This window comes from Camelus ferus, chromosome 16 (genome assembly GCF_009834535.1).
Source record: "Camelus ferus isolate YT-003-E chromosome 16, BCGSAC_Cfer_1.0, whole genome shotgun sequence".
Lineage (NCBI taxonomy): Eukaryota > Metazoa > Chordata > Mammalia > Artiodactyla > Camelidae > Camelus > Camelus ferus.
Window position 1 is genome coordinate 3,896,349 of NC_045711.1, and position 23,313 is coordinate 3,919,661.

Sequence of the window (23,313 nt, forward strand, 5' to 3'; positions counted from 1 at the left end):
TAGTCTATCTATCACAGTTATTAACTTCCTATCCTTGGAACCAAGCCACGAATGTGTATCATCGGTACTGGGAAGTAGACCTTTGCCTTTGTAGGTGATAGTTGCTACATTAGTATTATAAAACTGTTTTCTGCCAGGTCTGCCAAATAATAGAACTGTCTGTAATGATACGTTGTCTCATCTCTAAATGCAGTGATAAAGAAAACAAGAAAATAAGTGATGCTTTATATGCGGTGCAGCTGTGGAGCATCTGAAGCTCGCGTACAGCAGGGTTTCATCAAAAAAAGTCTCTTACAAGTAGAATTATTAAACACTAGGCATTAGTCAAACAGTTGAGTCAGAGAGGATTTTAATCTATAGCAATTTCAAAATCCCTCTAGACTGCTGATTTGATTGAGGCTTAAACTGTGAAAGAAAATGGAAACAAACACCAAACTGATTTGTGAAGGTCACTTTTAAAAGACCAAAGCTTCTGTTTCTGATTCTGTCTCTGGATATATTTTGAAGTTTGAAGGCTAATGGGGTTTGTACGTTTTCTTGGCTTTCTGAACTCTTTGTCAGTAGATTGTACCTGTCCACATCCAGGGCTGCCCTTTCATTTTTAACATAAACTCTTGCTTTAGAGGACTCATACTTGTGCCTCCGCTTTAGCTTGGCAGCCAGGGTTGTCCCCTGGAAATAAGCACAGAATGTGTGAAGTCTGCAGCATTGCACTGAATGAGATACTGAGACAGGTGACTTAAACAATACATCTTTTTGATACTTTTAACCTGAGAATGCTAATAGATCCTACTCATCTGGAATTATCATTTACATCTGGGGAATCCTGGAAATGGTGTATTTTAACCTGAAGCATTTTATTCAAGATCAATAGTAGGCTTTGTTGGTTTTTTGTTTTTTTTTTAAACATTGTTAAACTGCAATATTATTAATGCTTTAGAGTCAAGCGACTAGCTACTGGTCAAGTGAAACGCATGTCACTAAATCAGTTACCACATGTTTTATTAAATTTGCCATATTCCATGCAGTAGTCTGAGCTAATATCCATGTTTATCATTAGCACTATTTAGTCTTAGCTCTTTGTAAAGTTATCTCAAGCCACAGAGAGGAACTTCAGTGAAATAGTGCAACCATAATTTTGTTTAACTCTGTTGCCAGAAGAGTTTTCAGCTGATGTTTGAGTAAGGAATTAGATCTTTGCCTTTGATTTACTTCTGTTTCCATCAGAGACTCATTGTAGGAGTTTCTAGGATGTGATTCCACAACTCCGAGCCTTGGCCTGATAACACCTAACTTTTGAGTGGAGAAGGGCTTCTTGGTGACTAAGCTCTATAATTTTTCTAGACCTGTTTTCATTCCAGACAGCCACAGTTCCTTGCCAAAAGACAGCCAGGGCGGTGAGATGTGTGTGCTGCTTTCTCTGATCTCAAAAACCCCCCTCGATGAGGAGTTAGACGTCTATGAATTGGTCTCTACCTCTCAGATCATCTGGACCCCTTTTGTTGAACACATTTTTAAACTGGGTGAATAATGCTTTGTTGGGGAACCTTCATCTACTTTCTCTAATAGGATCTCTGTTGTCATGGACTTATGTTGATTTAACAAGGTAGAGGTTCAATGGCTTGAGTTCTTGATGAAAGGAAGTTTATGGGAAAATTCTGCTTTAGGTTCTTCTATTAAAAAGAGCCTAATGAATTTTTATAATCTCTCCTGAACTGGGAATTGCGTCTCTGATTATGACCCATGCATTCGAGTCAGCTGCATGTTATGAAGATGCTAATCTGGAATTCTGATTGCCTTTGCTTAGAGGGATATGACCAGGGTGGCAGCCTCCTCTTACCAGGGTTCATTGCTTTGTCTTACCTTCAAGCAGTTTAGACCATGAACATGCTGTCTTTTTAATCATTCCTATGGCATATTTTATAGCTCTCCCTCTGTTTCAGTGACACCTCTTACTCTGTCTAAACTAGTGGTGTTAAAGTTATTTTTGATATAATTACTTTTCAAAGGGAAAGAATTTGAACATTTTAATGTGATATGAATTAAATCTTTTGATGGTTGTGGCAATTTTCGGAGTGAAATTATTATGGAAGCCTTGGGTCTGCGTGTGTGTTTAGATCCCTGTGTACGAATCTGGCAGCGTGAGTCTGTTGAAACTACAAGAGGTCAGCAGAGCACTGTGCTACTCCTGCTAGGAGATTTTTTTTTCCCTCACAGTTTCTTGGTCATCTAGTATATCTGTGCTTCACTCCTTTGTATAGAACCTTGTTTCCTAAAATACATGTTTTTCACTTATTAACTGATGATTTTAGGCACAGTGTAGATTCTGTGCCATTAGATAACATAGGAACCAGGTTCTTGCTATCTCTAAATAAATATGTATGTTTTAGACTCAGCAGATACATAACTGCTTTATAAGTAGGTGTTAATCCCATAACATGTTTCATCTGGTCTTTGGTAATTCAGAAGACACTATCCTACCTAAGATTTTGAGTTTAGATAATTGTAAGACCTTCTCTTCTTGACTAAGGAGAAGACCATTCTGGAAATGGACTTTATGGAATTTACCTTTATGACCAGGCTACTCAGAACAAATGGAATTTGAGGGAACGCCTCCATTTCTCCTGTATCCAGCTGATGAACAGCAGTGTCTGAATCACACGCAGTATTTCTAGACAAAAAGCACTGCACTGGATTACTTACCTTTTCTTCTTTCTCTCTCTCTACATTCCTTTCGATTAGGTATCGAGAATTTCTTCCTGCTGTTTGTCTTTTATAACATGTGTCCTTCTTTTGACAAAGGCGTATGACCTGAAGAGAAAATAGAAATATAATTGTCAGTGTCCTGTTCAAACTTTTGTTTCCCACATTGGTGACTGAAGTTCTTGTTCCGAGACTTGCAGGCTGTACTTGCTGGATAACTTAATAACAACTCTGATTGCTTTTGAGTCATACACACAGAGAGCCTAGAAAGATCTGGTTCCTCCTAAGTTTGTTTGTCCTAGTTTGTACTTTTACCAGGGAAACTGATGTTTACCAAGGAAGAACTCAAGGCAGCTAAGATTTAAAGACAAACTTATGCCTGGCTTGTGTGGAGAGCAGACATCTTTGTCAAACTCTACTAAAGTAAAACTTTTATAGAGAAAATGTTATTAGAAGTGGTGACAGAAGCATTTAAGTTCATTCCTGAGGAAGATGACAGTAGAAGAAGGAATATTGTGACAGATAAGTAAAAATCCTTTAGAGCAGACTATGATGCACGTGGTAATAGTGTTTATTCAAACATTTCGATAAATGGTGACAAAGCTGCAGACCTAGTATTTGTTGTTATTCTTTCCTTTTAAAAAATTTATTTTTAATTAATTTTTATTTTTAATTAAAAGAAACATTCCCCCTTAACGGAGGCACTGGGGATTGAACCCAGGACTTCATGCATGCCAAGCACGTGCTCTGCCACTGAGCTCTACTCCTTACCCCTCGTTGTTCTTTGACTCAAGAGTCATCTAAATGATTTCTAGGAATTAATTAATTCAGGCTTTCAGCACCTACTTCTTCTGAATACAAAATAATTTATTTGCTTGACGTAAATCCACACTGGTTTGATTTGATTGATTTTATAATGATCATTTGTGCCTGCTTCATGTATTTGGCATTTGGTGCAGCAGACTTTAAAAAAACAAATAATGTTATTAGCGAAGCGCGACTGGGTAGGCAACAGGGATATTATTCGAGCAGTCATATCTCTGTCGGAGGGTCATTCTTATCGAGGCATGCTTTTTTCTTGCAGAGATTTTTCTGATGCGCTGGGGGAAGCGTGTTCCTAAGGATTATGTTGCACTGTGTCCACAGTTGCCATTCCAGGCAGGCAGACTTAGTCACTGTATCTTAAAGCCGTCAGAGGCACAAGAGATGCTGGTGGTAAGAGGCAAAGAGATTTGTAAGAAACACCATTTGGTCTGCCGTGGTTAGGCCACTTAGCTCCATGGTTTAAAACCTGGAACTGAGTGTCAGAAGCCATGACGTTGTAATCATGGTTTTGATCTTTTACTGAAACCCTCAGCAAGTTATGTTTCCTTCTTATCCATTCTTCTCTGCATCAGTAAAAAGAATTTAAGTTACCCTGCAAAGGTCTGTTTCACCTTTTTTGGCAGGGATGTGTTCAAATTATTACCTAAAATAATTCCCAGATATAAAGTTCTTTTCAAATATTGAGATATTTCTTTGAATATATGATCTGGTTTTCATTTAATAGAGTTCCAGCTATTCTTTGTGATTATAAGGTGACGAAAACTCCAGGCAGACTTGTACCTTGGGTATTCAAAGCCTGTGTGGGATCAGTAAGAGGATTATGGATGAGGGTGAAATTAAAAGAAGGCTTAGTCCTGACCTGTGAACAGTCCCTCAGAGGGGAAAAAGGAGGTCAGTAATTTTACTTTGACACTATTTATACCTGAAACAGTAAACATTCAAACTAAGATATTAAGATTGGCTTTTTAATTAGAAATGAGGAAGTTGGTACATTATTTCAGCTATCAGCTAATGAATATCTACTGTTTGTGTCGAATCAAAAATGAATTTTAGAGACAAGACCTGATTTGCCCATCAGAAAAGTGCTCAGCCGCATCTCTCTTTTTGATGTAAATGCTCCTCTCATTCTTCTTTCTAATATTTATAGGATGTTAGAAGATGAAATTCAAGTAAACAATGTGGAAAATTTTAGCTCAGCACAATTAAGAAAAAAATGATTGCCCCACTTGAAGATGAAGAAACTGTAAACAGAAGTAGAAGAAGCTGTTGGGAAAGTTTCTTTCTGATGACACATTGCTTCTTTGAATAAATCTTTGTGTCAACTAAAACCTCGCCTTTGCTTTCTCTGTTGCAAGCACAAAGTCCTTGACATGACTTTAAGTCTCTCCTAAGCATTTTCAAAAGCAGTTGATGGAATTCTCCGTACTATTGATATACCAGGGTACCACGTATTTACATGGGACTTTTGGGCCAAAAGACCCAACTTTCCTTTTTTGTACCTTTATTACTACATTTTTAATACAAGGCTGGACTGTTTATGTAGTCTGTTGCCTGAGACTGTGGTGGCAGAGGGACAATATTGGGGGCAGTATTAGAATTTGTTTAAGTCTGAACCGGGAATTCCATTTGTCTTAGTGACATTAGTGTCAAACTGTTAGTGCCACACTATTTTAAATTGTGTCCAAGAGCCCGAGAGGCTTATGCTTATAGGTGCCATCTATAAACTTAGAAACAAACAAAAGAGCCCCTCTCCATTGAATACATAAGCCCAGCAAGCAATTAAAAAGCAGCCTGGGACCTCACCCGAGCAACTAGTCGGAACCCGAGCTCGTGATATTCCCCTGGATATTGTTGAAAACTGTCAGCGAAAAACTAAAGCAAATAATCAACGTGAAAATAATTGTTCCCGGGAAAAGTTTTGTTTTGGAAGCTTGGTGCAGTGGAAAGAATAGTGCCTAGTCACTTACAGACCTTTGGTTCTTGTCTCAGCTCTGCTTGCAACTACCTCTTTAAGAAATTGCTTCAAAACCCAAGGCTTTCTTCTATAAAAAGAGGGAATTGAAGTTGGTCATTTGCAAAAAAGTCCCTTCCAGGTTGAAAAATTGATAAATCTGTATTTTGGATCACCTTTGAAGACGTTTTTAAAATTAGGGTATAATTTATATATAGCAAAAATGCACACATCTTAATCATACAGCTTGCTCAGTTTTTATACCCACGCAATCACCACTCAGATCAAAATTGGAATGTTTCCATTATTCCAAAAAAGTTCTGTTAGCCTCTTCCGTTCAAGACTACCTTTGACCTAGAGATTACCACTCTGACTTTGATCATCAGCAGTTAGCTTTGTCTGTATTGAACTTCATGTAAATGAGATCATTCTGTACATACTCTTTTGTGTCTGGCTGCTTTCACTCAACTTAATGTTTTTGAGATTCATCCAGGTATTATGTGTGTCACCAGCTCATTTTGTTACATTGCAGTGTACTATGAACATAACACAGTTCACATATCCATTACCCTGATGTTTTTAGCTTTCGGCATATTATTAATAAAGCTGCTATAAACTTTGCTGTTTAAGTCTTTTTTTTTTTTGAACATACGCATCCATACTTTCAGTTGTACACCTACGACTGGAAGTACAGGCTCACAGGGGAGGCATGTGTTTAGCTGTATTAGGAGCTGCCAAGAAAGTATTCCAAAATGACTTTACCATTTTTCATTCTTAACAGCAATGTATGAGCCATTCTAGTGAATGTAAACTGTGGTTTTAATTTGCTTTTCTCTGATGAATACTGATATTGTGCACCTTGAATATACTTACTGGCCATTTTGGGTATCTTCTTTTGTGATGTATTTATGAAATCTTGCACCGATTTTTATTGGGTCTGTCATCTTTAATGAATTTGAGGGGTTCTTTAACCATTCTGCTTATGGGTCTTCCATCAGATGTTTTGCAAATATGATCTTTCAGCTTATTGCCTTTTCACGTTCTTACTGGTATTTTTTTTGACAAGCAGAAATCCAATTTTTCCACTGTTTTTCTTTTTATGTTTTTATGTTTATGTTTTTGATGCTTTTCTCTAGTAATTGTCTGGTTTTGGCCTTTGCATTTAGGTCTGTGATCCTTTTCAAATTTTATGATCCTTTTAAAATTACTTTTTATTATGATATGAGGCAAGGATCAAGGTTCAGTTTCTCCCATATAGATATTTAGTTGTTCAGTACTGTTCGTCAAAAACGATATGCCTCTCCCCCAGTGAATTTCACTGATGCCTTTTAGAAAAGAATATTTTTTCTGGATTCTTTACTTTTTTTCCTCTCTGTATCTATCTACCTGTCTTTATACTACTATCATACTATCTTAATTATAGCTTTTTAGTAAGTTTTGAAATGGAACAGATTAATGTCTCTACATTTTTTTTCATGTATATCATGGCTGTTCTAGACTTTCAAGGGGTCACTGAGTGAAAACTGTTTTTATAAATATGAAGTGATTATTTGCCTTTATGTTTTACACTCTGTGTACATTGAGTACAGATTGTGCTGAAGCAATGGTAGATAAAACTGATGGCATCTTAGCATACTAAAAGCAGTGGTACCACACTCTGCTTGTAGCCAGTGCCACCCACTCACAGGTTTAAAAAAAAGATCTATACTTACTTTAGGGTGTCTTTGATATAATAAGCATTATTAATTTGACTAAATTTTAAAACATAATAAATTTTATGAAATTTTCATTCTTATGTACTTCTTTTCAACTTTCTGGATATCAGCATCACATTGATGCATGATAGTTGTCTTGAGGAAATGCACTTGTGTGATTGTTATGAACTGAACTAGCAACAGTTTTCATGGAATGCCATTTTACTTAAAAGAACAAGTGGCAAACTATATTTATTTAGACATTGGTATTTGGCAGAAATTTTCTCAAAAATAAACAAAATAAGCCTGTTATTTCAAAGAAAACAACTGACAGTCTATTTATTACCAATGATAAAATTCTAGTCTTCAGATGAAAATTGGAAATCTGGAAACCATGTATCCACGTAAACACCAGTCTGCTTAACAGGTTCCTAACACTTAAAGACATTTCTTTTCTTTTCTTTTTAATATTTATTTTTATTGAAGTATAGTCAGTTTATAATGTTTTGTCAATTTCTGGTGTACAGCACAATGCTTCAGTCATACATGAACATATATATATTCATTTTCATACTCTTTTTCACCATAAGTTGCTATAAGATATTGAATATAGTTCCCTGTGCTATACAATATGAACTTGTTTATCTATTTTATATATATATTAGTATCTGCAAATCTTGAACTCTCAGTTTATTCCTTTTCACTCCCTACCCATCTGGTAACCACAAGTTTGTTTTTCTATCCCTGTGAGTCTTCCTGTTTTATAAATAAATTTGTTTGTCTTTTTTTTTTTTTTTTGAGATTCCACATATAAGTGATATCATATGGTATTTTTCTTTCTCTTTCTGGCTTACTTCACTTAGAATGACAATATCCAGGTCCATCCATGTTGCTGCAAATGGCATTATTTTCTTTTTTATGGCTGAGTAGTATTTCATTGTATAAATACACCACAGCTTCTTTATCCAGTCATGTGTTGATGGACATTTAGGTTATTTCCATGTCTTGGCTATTATAAATAGTGCTGCTATGAACACTGGGGTGCATGTATCTTTTTGAATTAATGTTCCCTCTGGATATATGTCCAGGAGTGGGATTGCTGGATCATATGGTAAGTCTGTTTTTAGTACTTAAAGACATTTCTGATGAGATAGATGGTGATATTAACTAGTGTGATATTTTATATCATATCATAAAATAAATCAGCATTTGGAAGATCTATAATATTTTGCAAATGACCAATCTTAAGGATTGCAAAATTATATATGGGTAATGGACTTATTCCAAGTGCAAGATAGGACAAGGGATTTTTAAATGACAGAGTACAAACATTAATTGAGATAGCTTCACATATCATTGTAACTAATTTGTTAAGTAGAATATCAAAGATGAATATCCCCTGTATCTGAAAAGTCTCAGAATCTGAATATGCTCCATCCTTTTCCAGTTACATTTCTGAGTGAGGCCAACTTGTCTTCACATACTTTGACCAAAACAATATATCATAACAGATTGAATACAGAAGACAATATGAGAATCTACTTGTTGTCTGTTATAAATATTTCTCCCCCAAAAAGTAAAAATGTCTCTCTTCTCACTATTATTTAGTTTGGAATTTTTTTTAATAAAAATATCATTTGAAGATCAGATGCCACAGAGATACAGAAAATCATAAGAGAATATTATGAAGAGTTTTATGCCAACAAATTGGACAACCAAAAAGAAATGGACAAATTTCTAGAAACATACAACCTTATAAAACTGAATTGAGAAGAAATGTGCAATCTGAACAGACCAATCACTACTAGTGAAACTGAATTTGTATTAAAAAAACAAAAACAAAACCTCCTAGCAAACAGAAGTCCAAGACTGGACAGCTTCCCAGGGAAGTTCTCCCAGACATACAAATAAGAGCTAATACTATCCTTCTCAAACTGTTTTAAAAAATTGAAGAGGACGGAATACTCCCAAATTCATTCTGTGAGGCCACTATTATACCCCATATCAAAATCAAAGACACTACAAAAAAAGTAAAATATTGACCAATATCTCTGATGAATATAGATGTAAAAATCCTCAATAAAATATTAGCAAATTAAATTCAATAATATATAAAAATGATCATACATCATGATCAAGTGAGCTTTATTCCAAGGATAAATGGATGGTTCAATATCTGCAATCAATCCATGCACTACACCATATTAACATAAGGAAGGATAAAAATCATATGATCATCTCAATAGCTTCAGAAAAAAATTTGACCAAAATCAACATCCTTTCATGATAAAAGCTCTAATCAAAGTGGGTGTAGAGGGAACATATCTTAACATAATAAAAGCCATTTATGACAGACCGACGGCTAACATACTCAACTCTGAAAAGCTGAAAGCTTTTCCTCTAACATCTGGAACAAGTCAAGGATTCCTACTCTCACCACTTCTATTTAACATAGTATTGGAAGTCTGATTCACAGCAATCAGGCAAGAAAAAGAAATAAAGGGCATCCAAATTGGAAGGGAAGGATTAACACTGTCAGAATTTGCTTGACATGATACTCTGTATAGAAAACTCTATAAAGTCTCCACCAAAAAACTATTAGAACTAATAAATTAATTCAGTAAAGTTGCATGATACAAGAATAATATACAGAAATCTGTTGCTTGTCTATACACTAATAATGAACTACTAGAAAGAGAAATTAAGGAAATAATTTAGGATTGCATTAAAAAGAGTAAAATACCTAGGAATAAAACTTAACCAGTGATGTGACTAATAACAGGTTAATAATCAAAATATATACATGGCTCATACAACTTAATATTTTTTAAAAGAACAATTAAAAAATGGGCAGAAGACCTGAAGAAGGCACACAGATGGCCAACAGACACATGAAAAGATGCTCAGCATTGCTAATCATCAGAGAAATTCAAATCAAAACCACAGTGAGATATCACTTCACACCTGTCACAATGGCTATCATCAAAAAGTGTGCAAATAACAAATGTTGGTGAGGATATGGAGAAAAGGGGACCCTAGTACACTATTGGTGGTGTTATAATTTTGTTCAGCCATTATGGAAAACAATATGGGGGTTCCTCGGAAAACTAAAACTAGAACTGCCATAAGATCTCACAGTTCCACTCCTGCGTATGTATCTGAAGAAATTAAAACACTAATTCAAAAAGATACATGAACCCCAATGTTCATAGAAGCAACCTAAGTGTTCATCAGCAGGTGAATGGATAAAGAAGATTTGGGGTGTGTATGTGTGTGTGTGTATATATATATATACACACACATTTTATATATATATGTACATATGTTTTACATATATATATATATATATATCTACACACACACACATACACACACACACACATATATATATATATAAAATGGAATATGACTCAGCCATAATAAAGAATGAAATTCTGCCATTTGCAACAACGTAGATGAACCTAGAGAGTATTATGCTTGGTGAAATAAATCAGAGAGAGAAAACCAAATCACTTACATGTGGGATCTAAAAAATAAAACAAACAAATGTATATAACAAAACAGAAACAGATTCAGAGAGAACAGATCAAACTAGTGGTCACCAGTGGGGAGAGGGAAAGTGGAAGGGGCAACACAGAGGTAGGTAGGGGCTTAAGAGGCACAAACTACTAAGCATAGAATAAATAAGCAACAGGTATATATTGTACAACACAGGGAAATATAGCCATTTTTTGTAATAACTTTAAATGGAGTATAATCTACAACAATACTGAATCACTGTGTTGTACATTTAAAACATAATTCTGCAAATCAACAATAATTCAATAAAAAAACTACGTAATAATACCATCAAAAAATGAATGTCAGTGGTTGTAATGGCTCAAAAAATAAAATTAAAATGTCATTTAGGTTAACACATAAAGGGATTATTGTTGTTATTAAAGAGTTAATACATTAATGTTTTCAACATTGATAGATACAATCACATAAACCAAAGTTCTTTGGAATCCTCAGTTTAAAGAGCACAAAGCAGTCTTGATTCCCAAAAATGTCTGAAAACCATTGAGGTATATATGCCCTCACACACATACACATTAAATATATATCCATCTCTGCAGAAACTTAGATGAGATTTGATTTGCATTTCATTGGATCTGTGGATCAAATTGGGAAGAATTGACATCTTTACAGTGTTGAGTCTTTCAGTACATGAATCTTTTATAGCTATCCATTCTTAGGCCTTCTTTAATTTCTCCTAATATTTATTAACTTTTAGTGTAGAAGTCTTATACATATTTTATTAAATTTATTTTAATTATTTGATGTTTTGATGCCATTATAAATAGCATATTTTATTTTTCAGGGTTTTTTCAGATTGTGTAAAATATAATGATTGGGTTTTTTTTGGTACGTTGAACTTATATCCAGAATCCTTTCTAAGTTCATGTATTCTACTAGATTCTTTTGGATTTTCTCCTGCTATACAGTCATGTCATCTGCAAATAAAGATGCTTGTATTTCTTTCCAATCCTTATACTTTTTATTTCTTTTCCCCTTTATTACACTTGATTGTACCTCTAGTACAGTGTTGAGTCGAAGTGATTAACATTCTTATCTTCTTAATCTTACAGGGAAGTGTTTAATATTTCACTATTAAGTATAACATTAGACGCAATTGGTTTTTAAAAAATGAAAACCTACATTCCTCTGTTGTATTATTCCTTTACTGGAACTCCTACCTTCTTATATGTATCATATCTTCATTGGAATGACAAAAAGATGGACAAAATCTATAAAAGAACCAAACTGACATTCTAAAACTGAAAAAAATAGTATCTTAAATAAATTATTCATTGAATGGGCTTAACAGCTGACTGGATGCAGAAGAAAGAATTATCAGAAACTCAAAAGCAAGAAAAAAAATTTCAAAAGTAGAGGAGAAAATACTGAAATAAAACAATACAGTGAGAGAAGTGTGTGGGGTAATACTCAACTGTCTTAACATGTGTAATTGTTACACATGGATGGAAAGAAAGAGAGTTTAGGGCAAAAGAAATAAATGAAGGGCTGAGAATTTTCTAAAATGAATTACAGACATCAGCTCAAATTTCAAGAATCTCAGCTTGCCCCAAGTAGCATAAATACAAAGAAAACCATACTTTGGCGTATCAGAGCCCAAATCTTGAAATCCAAAAATCATGAAGCAGTTTTATTAAGCCTACCATGTATCTTTATCTCTTGGGTTCATATTTGGGGGACAGTTTAAAGTTTTGAAAAAATTAGGATGATTTTAAGTTTTTTGGATAGTATGAGATCCCTGTCTCCCAAAAATGTGTGAGGAATCTTCAGGATGTTTGCCATAAGACAGATGTAAAAGATACGGGCAAGTACTTATTTATAAACAGCTATGTACCCAACACTGTGCTAGGTGTTATCTCTTTAATCATATTTTATTAGGATCACCGGTGCATTTCAGAAATATGCAATGAGTGGGATTTAAGACACCTAGTTCCTGATACTTAGAAATACTTAAAGTGCATTATGGTGACACCTCAGATAAGTCCAAACCTCTTTTTACCCTACCTGATCAAATATTCATTTCAAAACACTGTATGCTGAAATGAGCCACGTGGGAGTTGAAGAGAATCAACTATTCAGGTGGTGAAAATGTGTGAATGCAGCTGGCAGATGAAGTTCCAGTGTGATGAATTCCCAGCTTGTCCTTATTGCTTCAGGCAACAACTGACAGGCCTGACTGGTCACTGGCTTTCCATTTCTGGCATTGATAGGACTGAAAATTCTTAGTGTCACAGATACTTAAAAGCTGTCCCTGTTATCATGGACACAAACAGTGCTGCAGGGTCCTTATTGCATAGCGATGTAATCAATATGGTCTAGAGTTCTTGACCTGAAACCTATAATTATCTGGACATTGTAAAGGTGGCTTATTGTTACAGAAAATGCTTATATTCAGAACTTTGGGGCTAAGCTGTAAATGGGGAGAAGAAAAATTGAAGCTTTGTCCATCTTTCTCTACTACCTAGTGTTTAAGAAACTATCATAATAATCACAGAACAGGGTATTCTTGTAAGATTAGAACACTGTATCTTTAGGAGTTTAAACTGAAGTTTAAAATTGTACCTCTGATGTGAAGTTGTGACTTAAGTGTTATGCACCTTGTGATTGTGATGTTTCGGATACCAAAATTGAAGCATTTCTCATTGGTTCAAAATACTTGGATTTGAAGTGCAGCTTACATAACATCATGACTGAGTTTGCTCTTTTCCCGCAGCTAAGGGTATGCTGGGAAAGAAACTGGGTAAGCAGATATTATGGCATCCATGACCCACGGGTGGGAGTGAGTAAAAGGACTTCACACTGGTCTGGTAGCCATTCTTAAGTTACTGTTTGTTACCACTGTGTTTAAGTATATTGTGGTGGTTAATTTGCCGTGTGAAAGCAGTAAAGGTGAAGTTGTAGAAGGACTCGGCAGTCAGTGCGGATCCTGACTGCCCTGTCACTGCTTGGCTTAAGATACCTCTGGATGGTACTGTTACTGGATTGCCCTGTGGGTAGGATGCCTTGAAGGAGAGGGGAGAGGTAACGCCTCGTAATAGAGGGCTCTTTGAAAACAAGTTCTGTCTTTGGATTTCCTGGTCTTGGTGCCTGCCTCAGAGCAGATATTCAATATTGGTTGCATTGTTGATTTCTGATAAAACATAAGTCTTTATACCACAAAGTGATTAAAGTTTAGTAATGTTGCATCTTTATATACACAATACCGCACTTAAACCTAGAAAACATAATCATGATGTAGAGCCCGTTATGAAGGTTGCTGTTATGTTTATGATTACTATTCCTTCGTCTGGGGCCTTGATAAACTTTGTGATCAGTTGAAATGTTTTGCCGAGCATTTCAGATGAACTTTTGTATCATTTTTTAAAAAGCAGCATTATGTTTGAGTAGTGTGTTTGTGTTTCTCATCTTTGATAACTTTTACAGACCTAGAAAATAAAAATAAAGGAATTATGGCTCTCACCTCAGCTGGGATTTAGTCTTGCTAGGCCAGCGTGGAGATTTGTGTTTTAAAGCCATCTTTATAAAGCTCTAACTGGCCAATTTCTACTTCCTGGGATCTGCTGTCAAGCCTGGCAAACATCCACTGAAAGGCATGGACTTGCTCTTGTCTTCTGGTCACACTAGGCTAACTTCTCGACATGTTATTGTATGGATATTTGGGACTGTTCTAAGCCAGCTTCTCTTTGCACAGGATATTGGCATATCTCGGGATCCGAACTAAATTCCATTAAGCCCAAATGGTTGGTTGGTTTTGAATTGCCACCATTTTAATCTAATATAATGTCATAGCAGCCTAGTGACTTACAAGTATGCCCTAGGCAGCCCTACGAGACATGCCACCTAGAGTCCTAAGCCTGTTCCAAGAATCTCAGGAAGCCCATAGTTATCCTGTAAAGGTTCAGTGTTAAGGGTGCAGAGAATACCGGAAGTTGCTCTTGAGACCTTAACTGAAGTCTCCAGTTAGTAATCCAGTATTTAGACGAGTTTATGTAGTTCTCAAATAAAGAGCGTTTGCATGACTGGGAAGAGAAAAGACTCCTTCCCTCTTCTGCTTCTCTCTATGTACAGAGGACACTTAAAAGCATCCACAGTAATTAATAACTCTGACATTCTCCCGACTTTGCCTATGTCGGAAACTTCCAGCCATGAGTGAACACCTCTAATCAGAGTTTCTATCACCACAGTAGGGTCCCAGTTCCTGAATCAGATGGCCTAAACCAGAGGGACCTTAGAAAAAATTTTGGCATGGTGCCTGAAACTTTTCATTTGCCTTCAAACATGTTCTTTTTTTTTTTTTTTTCAAACATGTTCTTAATTTTACTTTTTATTCCAGTCTACCTCATCGATCAAATTAATTACTTTCTCCTCTGTTCTTAAACTTTTACTGTTGTGTTTATCACCTCAGATTAAAGTTATTTGGGAGCCATTTCCCTTTCAAACCTGTGAGCTCGTCTCTGTACTGCCCACAGCTCCCTGCGTGGTCCTGACACACAATAGGCACTCAATAAATGCTAATGAATTCAACATTTCAGCATGGAATATTGGAACCAAATTTTTGAATTTGGCCAGACACCGTCGTTGCCTGCTAGGGAACAGAAAGTCTTCTTTTCATTGTAGTCTCTTAGAACATGCTTACGCATTAATCCTTGCAAAACATAAACATAAATGAAACTTTCTTTCTAACATCTAACATATTTTTCAGAATTTGACAGGTTACCATCATTATCGTTTGTCTCTTTATTTGTTTGTAGAAATAAACCGAGGCTAAGGAATGTTAAATAACTTGCGTATTGTCACGTAGGTGACAAAGCAAAGATATGAATCTGTGGAACCTTCACTTTTTCTGGGATATCAAAGGGCATCTGGGCGACAGGAGCCTACCTTGATTTTGTTCATGCATTCAGTAGGGAGCAGGGTGTGCATCTGACCTAGGAAATACCCCAGTTTATTCTTTATATGTATACTGTATGCATCATAGAAGCCACAAAATAGAGCACCTCCACTCTTGAGTGGCACCTCTGTTTTCAGGGGCCATTGGCAAAACCTCTTTGGTGAGGTTCTGATGACTGAAGATGATTGATGATGATGACTGAAGACAGTTGTCCTCATGGCTCACCTCGGTATCCATGCCGCTCACAGAGAGCCTCTTACCCTAGCAGCAAACATTTATTTGCAGCTAGGAAAGCCACTATCAATAAGGTAATGTTTTGTCAAGCTGAAAAAGGCGTTCACTGAAGAATGGTGATTGCCCAAGGTCACATTTCTTTTTCATCCACTTGTGGGAAAATGCAAACTACAGGATACTAGTGTTTGAAACTCATACTTTATTCTGTATTTGGAGGCAGGGGAGGGAGGGGTGGAGTGATTATGTTTCTCTTAGAAATATTGTTAATTGCTTCTTCAAAATACGGATTCAAGCATAAAAGAAGCCAAAAAAAGCTGTGATTCTAAATGGACCTGACACCTTGATCTTCTATCATGCCATAACATATGAGTGGGGGTTCCCCGTGGACCTTGATACACTACAATATTTATTACAATCAAGAGCTGTTCAAATCCCAACCACTGGACTTATGTTTTCACATGTTAAAATTAGTCTGGTTTGTTTTGTATGGTTTCTTCAAAAATAACCCCTCCCGACCCCCGCTCAAATTCTAAATAATAATATCTGACTTTTCAATAAACTTAAAAAGAAGAGCTCAAATCTGAAAGTGGACCTGAGAGAGAAATCGTTTTGCTTTGCTTTTTGACTATCTATTAACGCCTGGGGCCTTTGTTGACTCATTTTATGCCTGTTTTTTTTCATCTGCAAAATGGTAACTAAATTTTGCCTTCTATTTCATTCATATGATCAAAATACTAATAAGTTGAAGGGCTCTGAGACAATACGTCCGTCAGCTCCTGCTACGGGTGGTGGAATTTTCACTGTAGTTTGCTTCAACACTGTGGTGTCAAGAAAAAAAAACAATATGGTTTACTTTGGTTTATTATGGTTTAATTTTAATCATTGGTTTTTAAGAAAAAACTCAAATTACTAGAGAACCTCAGTGGCTATAGTACCATTTACATTCACAAAAATAGCTGTATGCAAATTAGTACATGTATGTAGCTGAGACAAAATTGTTTTTCAACATAAGGTTGAATCTTGTGCTTCCTTACTTATGAAGGAAACCTAACTGTACTATGTATTCTAGGGAAGTTGAAGAATTAAAGGGAAATAAACAGGATGCTTAACATCTCTACTTAAATTTGGAGTTATATGCAACCCAGAAACAATATGTATATAATATTCTGTATATAATGAGTAACTGTGGTTGGGGGTAACATTTGATTGCTTAAAATACTGTGCTATATATTGCACATCTATTACCTTCTTTATTCCTCACAAAAATCCCATGAGGTAAAGGTATTGTTATAATTTCCTTTTTTCCGAATAAGGAGCTACAGCTCAGAGAAATTATGGGCACTACACTACTTCCTGCTTTGACGATGCCATCTGAATTTCTTTATCATGAATATGTTGTAATAGATGTTTTATTAAAGTATTTTTTTTGATAAAAGCATTTTTAGCATATACAGGCATACAGCAAGTGCATGAACTCTGTGATTAAATGTAGGTTTGATGTCCATTTCTGTGGCCAGCCAGCTAGATTACCTTGAGTCTCTTTGTCCTTAAGAAGAATATGGCTAAACCTGTCTCCTGTGTTGTGAAAATTAAAAGATGGCACACTTGTGTATCTTCTGGCCAGAGTTTGAATACATAGCAAGGACTTACTAAATGTTAGTTCTCTCCTTGTTACTTTATTTCAATGGTCACAGTAGTAGTGGTAGGAGTGCTAGTAATAATAGCAATTTTTACTCACCCTAGTTTTTGGTTTTGCTCTTTAGTATATAGCATGTTCATTCCTCATGACTTCCCTGTGAAGAATGTTTACACTATTGTCCTTATTCTATGAATGAGGAAACTGCAAAGTGGTAATTCCAGGATGGAGGCCAGGAAGTCTAATTCCAGAGTTTGTATTTTTAACTAATATGTGACCTTCTCAGAGACTGTGTTCCAATAACAATAGATTAGATTCTGATATTTCAGGTCTTAATCCTAGAAATTATTTTACCGCCCCCTCCTTCTCCGCCATCCTATTCTTCCATGTTTAGCTTGTGACACTATGACCATTTGTTTCTTGATCCTCAGTTGATGCCTACAATAGGTTTGTTTGATTAGATGTTCAAAGACCCTTCTGATTCTGAAATCGGGGGTCCCACACTGTTCGGATAGATGCAGTGTTCTGAGTCAGTGCTGGCAGTCCTTTAAGGGAAAGCGATTCATCACTGTGGCCTGATACGGAGCATGTTGACTTCAATCCTGAACTGAAATTAACCATTTCATGGGGGGCTTGGGGGGGACAACAGATTGCAGATTAACTCCCCAAGCCTCTTCATCTCCTTAAAAAAAGAAGTTCTGCCCAGACGGATTTGACTTTAGTCATTTGTTTTTGTGTCTAAATACATTTTGCTCCACCAACAAAAGATGAAGAAACAGGGCCATTTTGTTTGCCAGAGGAGCAGCCACTCTCCTGCACGTGTTAGCCTGGCTGTTTACATCTGTTTTTGACTGTATCCTGATCTGTCATTGTCTCCCTTTCTCTCTTTTTTCCCTTCTGTCTATGTTTCAGTTTGTCTTAGGTTTCTATTTCTCCCTCCTCACGTCTATCTTCTTGTTTCAATAATTCTGTTTTATTTCTGTAAATGAAAGTCTCTCCCAAGGATGCTGAACATGTCATTTTTTTTTATAACACTCCCATATATGCACAGAAGAATTTAGTGTGGCTATAAAACTTGTTCTTGGCATAAATTTGGCAGATCGTTTTTAGCCTGGGTGAGACTTTTCACTGGGATCATGAAAGTGTTGGGGCGTCACTGCCTTCCACTCTTCCTTCTTCAAGGATGACATTAGTGGTTTTAGCTCTTGTTGACCCTTCTTTAAACCAAAGCTTTATAGCCTATTAGAGCACAGCTTGGATTTTTTTTTATGATATGTTGGAGGGAAAGAAAAAACTCCTCTAAGGTTACAAATGGTTTCATTTACCAAAATGACTATTACTCTTGGAAAGTTTTGTCTTTACAATTTCCAGGAGTTGGGTGGGCTTGAGGTCCTTCCTCTCTCCCACTCCACCTCCCCGCCCACACACTCATGTTGGCAGAGATGCCGAGAGCTTGAAGCATAATTCCAGGCTTCTAGGAGGCAAACCATGGACCAAGACGCACTTTCTTGCTATTATTTTAATCTCATATTTTATCATTGGATCAGATAACAGTCCCATTTACTTACGATCTGTGTCGGCACCTTGAACTCCAAATCAGGTGTTACATGTCACTTTGTGAGAGGTTCTCTGCATTGCCCCTCTCTCTATTCCTGCTTCATTAATGGATTTTGTTTAAGCATCTTCATTTTTCCCAGGCCATCTGAAGATTTCAATGAAATGAAAAATACTTGCCCTCTCCATAAAAATAATACTTAAAACTTTGATCTTACATTTTGCTTATCAGAGTAACTTTGCCCAGACCTGGACCAGAGCTTTCTTAATGGGATCCAGTGGATCTAAGCTTCTGATGGTTCTACAAGGAACCACTAAAGAAACTTAAGGATTTCCTGAAGCAAGCAGTATCCTTCAGTAGGGAACCAGATTACATCATAAATCTAATCATAGCTGAGAAGGGGAAAAGTTGTGGATCTTTTATCATCACAAGCTGAATAACACACACGTTAGGTAACCTCCATGGGTTTCCTCCCTGCTACTGGCTCGGCTATGGCTTTTATTGGAGCCGTATCTGTACCCCTACTCTTTCAACCCTCTCTTTTTATGAGACTAAAAAGTAAATTGGGTGCTATTTAAGTATTTCCTACTTATGTTTATTGAAAACTACCCTGCCGCAGGGCATAGCACTTTGAAAAACTGCCCTGCGCCAGCCCAGTTTTTCACCCACATGATTTACCCAAAAACCTGGACTTTGCTTTGCTCAGACCTTTAATTTCTTTAAACCAGTGATCACACAGAAACTTAGGAGGAGCCTAGTTTCACTTGTGAGGTTTTCAATAAAAGTTAAGTGGAGTGTGGCTTGAAAACCAGACCCGTGAAAAGCCATGACTGTGCTGACACTAGAGGAAAAACCTACCGAATTCTCATACCTCCTGCTTTCAGTGTTGGAAAGCAAAGGAAAAATTAGGAGGATGGAAGGACTTCAGCCCTGGTCCACTCTGGGAAAGGAAGGGAATGAGGGAAGTTTGGTTGAGTTCATTTGTTACTTATTGGCTTTTTATTTAAAAGTTTGTTCTGTTTCTATGTATGTGTTCTTTTTAGAAATTTTTGAAAATACAGAAGAGTATGCAGAATACAATTTAAAACCTGATTTCACTCCACAGATATAATTATTTTTAACATTTTGGTATATAACTTCTAAGGACCTAATCTCTTTAAATTTATAATATCTTTAAATTGACAGAATATTAAACAATATTTTATAACTTACCTCATTTATTATCATCAGCAGATTTCCTTGAAGTCATTAAATATTTTTCAAAAATAGATATTTAATTGGTTATATTCTCTGAATCATTTATTTGTCTCATTTTCCATCCTTAAACTTTTCAATTTCTAATTTTTTTGTAGTACGCTAGTTAAGAATAAATAAAATTCCTATATATTAATCTTTGGTTTATATGTTTTCAAACACTTAAAGAAAAATTAATACCAATACTTCTCAACTCTTCCAAAAAACAGAAGAGGAAGGAACACTTCTAAACTCATTTTATGAGGTCAGCATGATCCTGATACCGCAAACAGGGAGGACACAGCAGGAAAAGAAAATTAGGCGAATATCCCTAATGAACAAGGGGCAAAGATCCTTATCAAAATGTTAGCAAAACAAATTCAATAATACATTAAAAGGAGTATCCACCATGATGAAGTGGGATTTATTCCAGGGAAGCTAGGATCATTCAGCATCCACAAATCAATCAGTGGAGTATATACCACATTAACAAAACAAAGGATAAAAATTATATGATTGTCTCAATAGATGCATCAAAAGCATTTGACAAAATTCAACATTCACTTATGATAAAAACTCTAACAAAGGAAGTATGGAAGGAACAGACCTAAACATAATAAAGGCCGTATATGACAAGCTCACCGCGAACATCATACCCGGTGGTGAAAAGCTGATTTTCCTCGAAGATCAGGAGCAAGACAAGGAAACCCACTCTTGCCACTTTTATTCAACATGGTATCGGAAGTCCTAGCCAGAGCAGTTAGGCAAGACAAAGAAACAAAAAGCATCCCAATTGGAGAGGAAGGAGTAAAACAGTCACTATTTGCAGATGACATGATGTTATACATAAAAAACCCTAAGAACTCCATGAAATCACTGTGAGAACTAATAAATTCAGTAACGTTGCAGGATACAAAATTAACATACAAGAGTCAGTTGTATTTCTATACATTAAGACTGAACTGTCAAAAGAAAAATTAATAAAACAATCCCATTTACAATTGCATGAAAAAGAATGAAAGACCTATGTATAAATTTAACCTAGGAAGTAAAAGACCTGTACACTGAAAACCATAAGATACTGATGAAAGAAACTGAAGAAGACACAAATACAGGCGTGTCTAAGAGATACTGCTTGTTCAGTTCCAGACCACTGCAGTAAAGTATCAAGATAGAGTGTGTCACGTGACTGTTCTGGTTTCCCAGTGCATATAAAGGTTATGTTTACACTATACTGTAGGCTGTTAAGTGTGCAATAACATTATGTCTAAAAAAACAATGTACATACCTTAAAAAAATACTTTATTGCTAAAAAAAATGCTAACCTTTATCTGAGCCTTCAAGGAGGAGTAATCTTCTTTGCTGGTGAAGAAATTGAAATATTGCAAGAATTACCAAAAGGTGACACAAAGACATGAAGGGAGCAAAAAAAAAATGCTATTGGAAAAATGATGCTGATAGATTTGCTTCGCACAGGTTTGCCAGAAACTTTCAATTTGTAAAAAGTGCAGTATCTTTAAAATGCAATAAAATTTGAAGTGCAGTAAAGCAAGGTATGCCTATAAATGGAAAGAGATACTGTGCTCACAGATTGGAAGAATTAATATTGTTAAAATGTTCATAAGCAACCTAAAGATTTAGTGCAATCCCTATCAAAATTCCAATGGTATTTTTCAAAGAAATAGAACAAACAATCCTAAAATTTGTATGGAACCACAAGAGACCCCAAATAGCAAAGGCAATTTTGAGAAAGGAGAACAAAGTTGGAGGCATCATGCTTCCTGATTTCAAACTATCTTATGAAGTTATAGTAATCAATATAATACTGGCATAACAATTAAACATTTCAATTGAACAGAATAGAGAACCTAGAGATAAACCCACACATGTATGGTGAATTAATTTACAACAAAGGATCCAAGAATATACAATGGGAAAAGGATAGTATCTACAGTAAACTGTGTTGGGGAAAACTGGACCACTGCCTTATACTATACACAAAAAAATCAACTGTAAATGGTTTAAAGACTTGAATATGAGATCTGAAGTCATAAGTGCATACAGTATATATGTGATAAGCTCCTTGACACCGGTTTTGGATTTGATACCAAAGACAAAGGCAACAAAAGCAAAAACAAGTGAGACTACATCAATCTAAATACCTTCTGTACAGCAAAAGAAACCATCAAAGAAATGAACAGGTATCCTACAGAAGGAGAAAAAATATTTGTAAATCATGTATCTGGTAATGGACTAATATCCAAAGTATATAAGGAACTCATACAACTCAAGAGGAAAAAAAATCTAATTAAAAAATGGGCAGAGAATCGGAAGAGACATCTCACAGATTACATACTGATGGCCGACAGGTACATGAAAAGGTGCTCAACACACTAATCAGGGAAATACAAATCAAAAGCCCAATAAGATATCATCTCACACCTATTAGAATGGCTATCATGAAAAAGAAAATAGACAAGTGTTGGCACAAATGTGAAGAAAAGGGAATCCTTGTGTACTAGCAATTGGAATTATGGAATGTGAACTGGTGCAACCACCATGGAAAACAGTATAGAGGTTCCTCAAAGAATTAAAAATAGAACTACATATGATCCAACAATTCTCCTTTGGGGTATTTATCCAAAAGAAACAAACACACTAACTCAGAAAGATACCTGCATGCCCATGTTCATTGCAGAGTTATTTACAATAATCAACACATGGAAACAACCCAAGTATCTGTATAAATGGATGAAGAAAATGTGACAACACACACACACAAAATGTAATATTCGGACATAAAAGGAAGAAAATCCTGCCACTGTGACAACATGGATAGACCTTGAGTGGCATTATGCCAGTCAGAGAAAGACAAATACCACGTGATCTCACTTTATAAGTGGAATATTAAAAAAAAATCAAAGACTCATACATGCAAATAACAGACTGGTGGCTGCTTTGAAGGAGATGTAGATGAGAATAGGATAAAATAGGTAAAGGTGGTCAAAATAT

General features: G+C 35.9%; 1 protein-coding gene and 1 long non-coding RNA gene across 25 annotated transcripts in view; one reads left to right on the top strand and one right to left on the bottom strand.

Moving 5' to 3' along the window:
- The window catches only part of BCAS3 (BCAS3 microtubule associated cell migration factor), a 483,031-nt gene that overhangs the window by 240,829 nt on the left and 218,889 nt on the right, over nucleotides 1-23,313 (top strand). Inside the window, exon 23 of one of the 24 annotated variants that reach the window (XM_032498360.1) lies at nucleotides 4,676-4,856. The exons of the other annotated variants lie outside the window; for them this stretch is intronic. Within the exon in view, the coding sequence (XP_032354251.1) occupies nucleotides 4,676-4,683 (8 nt within the window). The 3' untranslated portion in view covers nucleotides 4,684-4,856. Of the gene's footprint in view, nucleotides 1-4,675; nucleotides 4,857-23,313 lie in introns of those variants that run through there. 24 annotated transcript variants of the gene reach the window in all.
- Nucleotides 1,447-22,720, bottom strand: LOC116669267. The gene is made up of 3 exons (XR_004326603.1): nucleotides 22,640-22,720; nucleotides 3,446-3,456; nucleotides 1,447-1,458 (listed from the first exon to the last, which is right to left on the bottom strand). It is a non-coding gene; the product is annotated as an uncharacterized LOC116669267 (long non-coding RNA).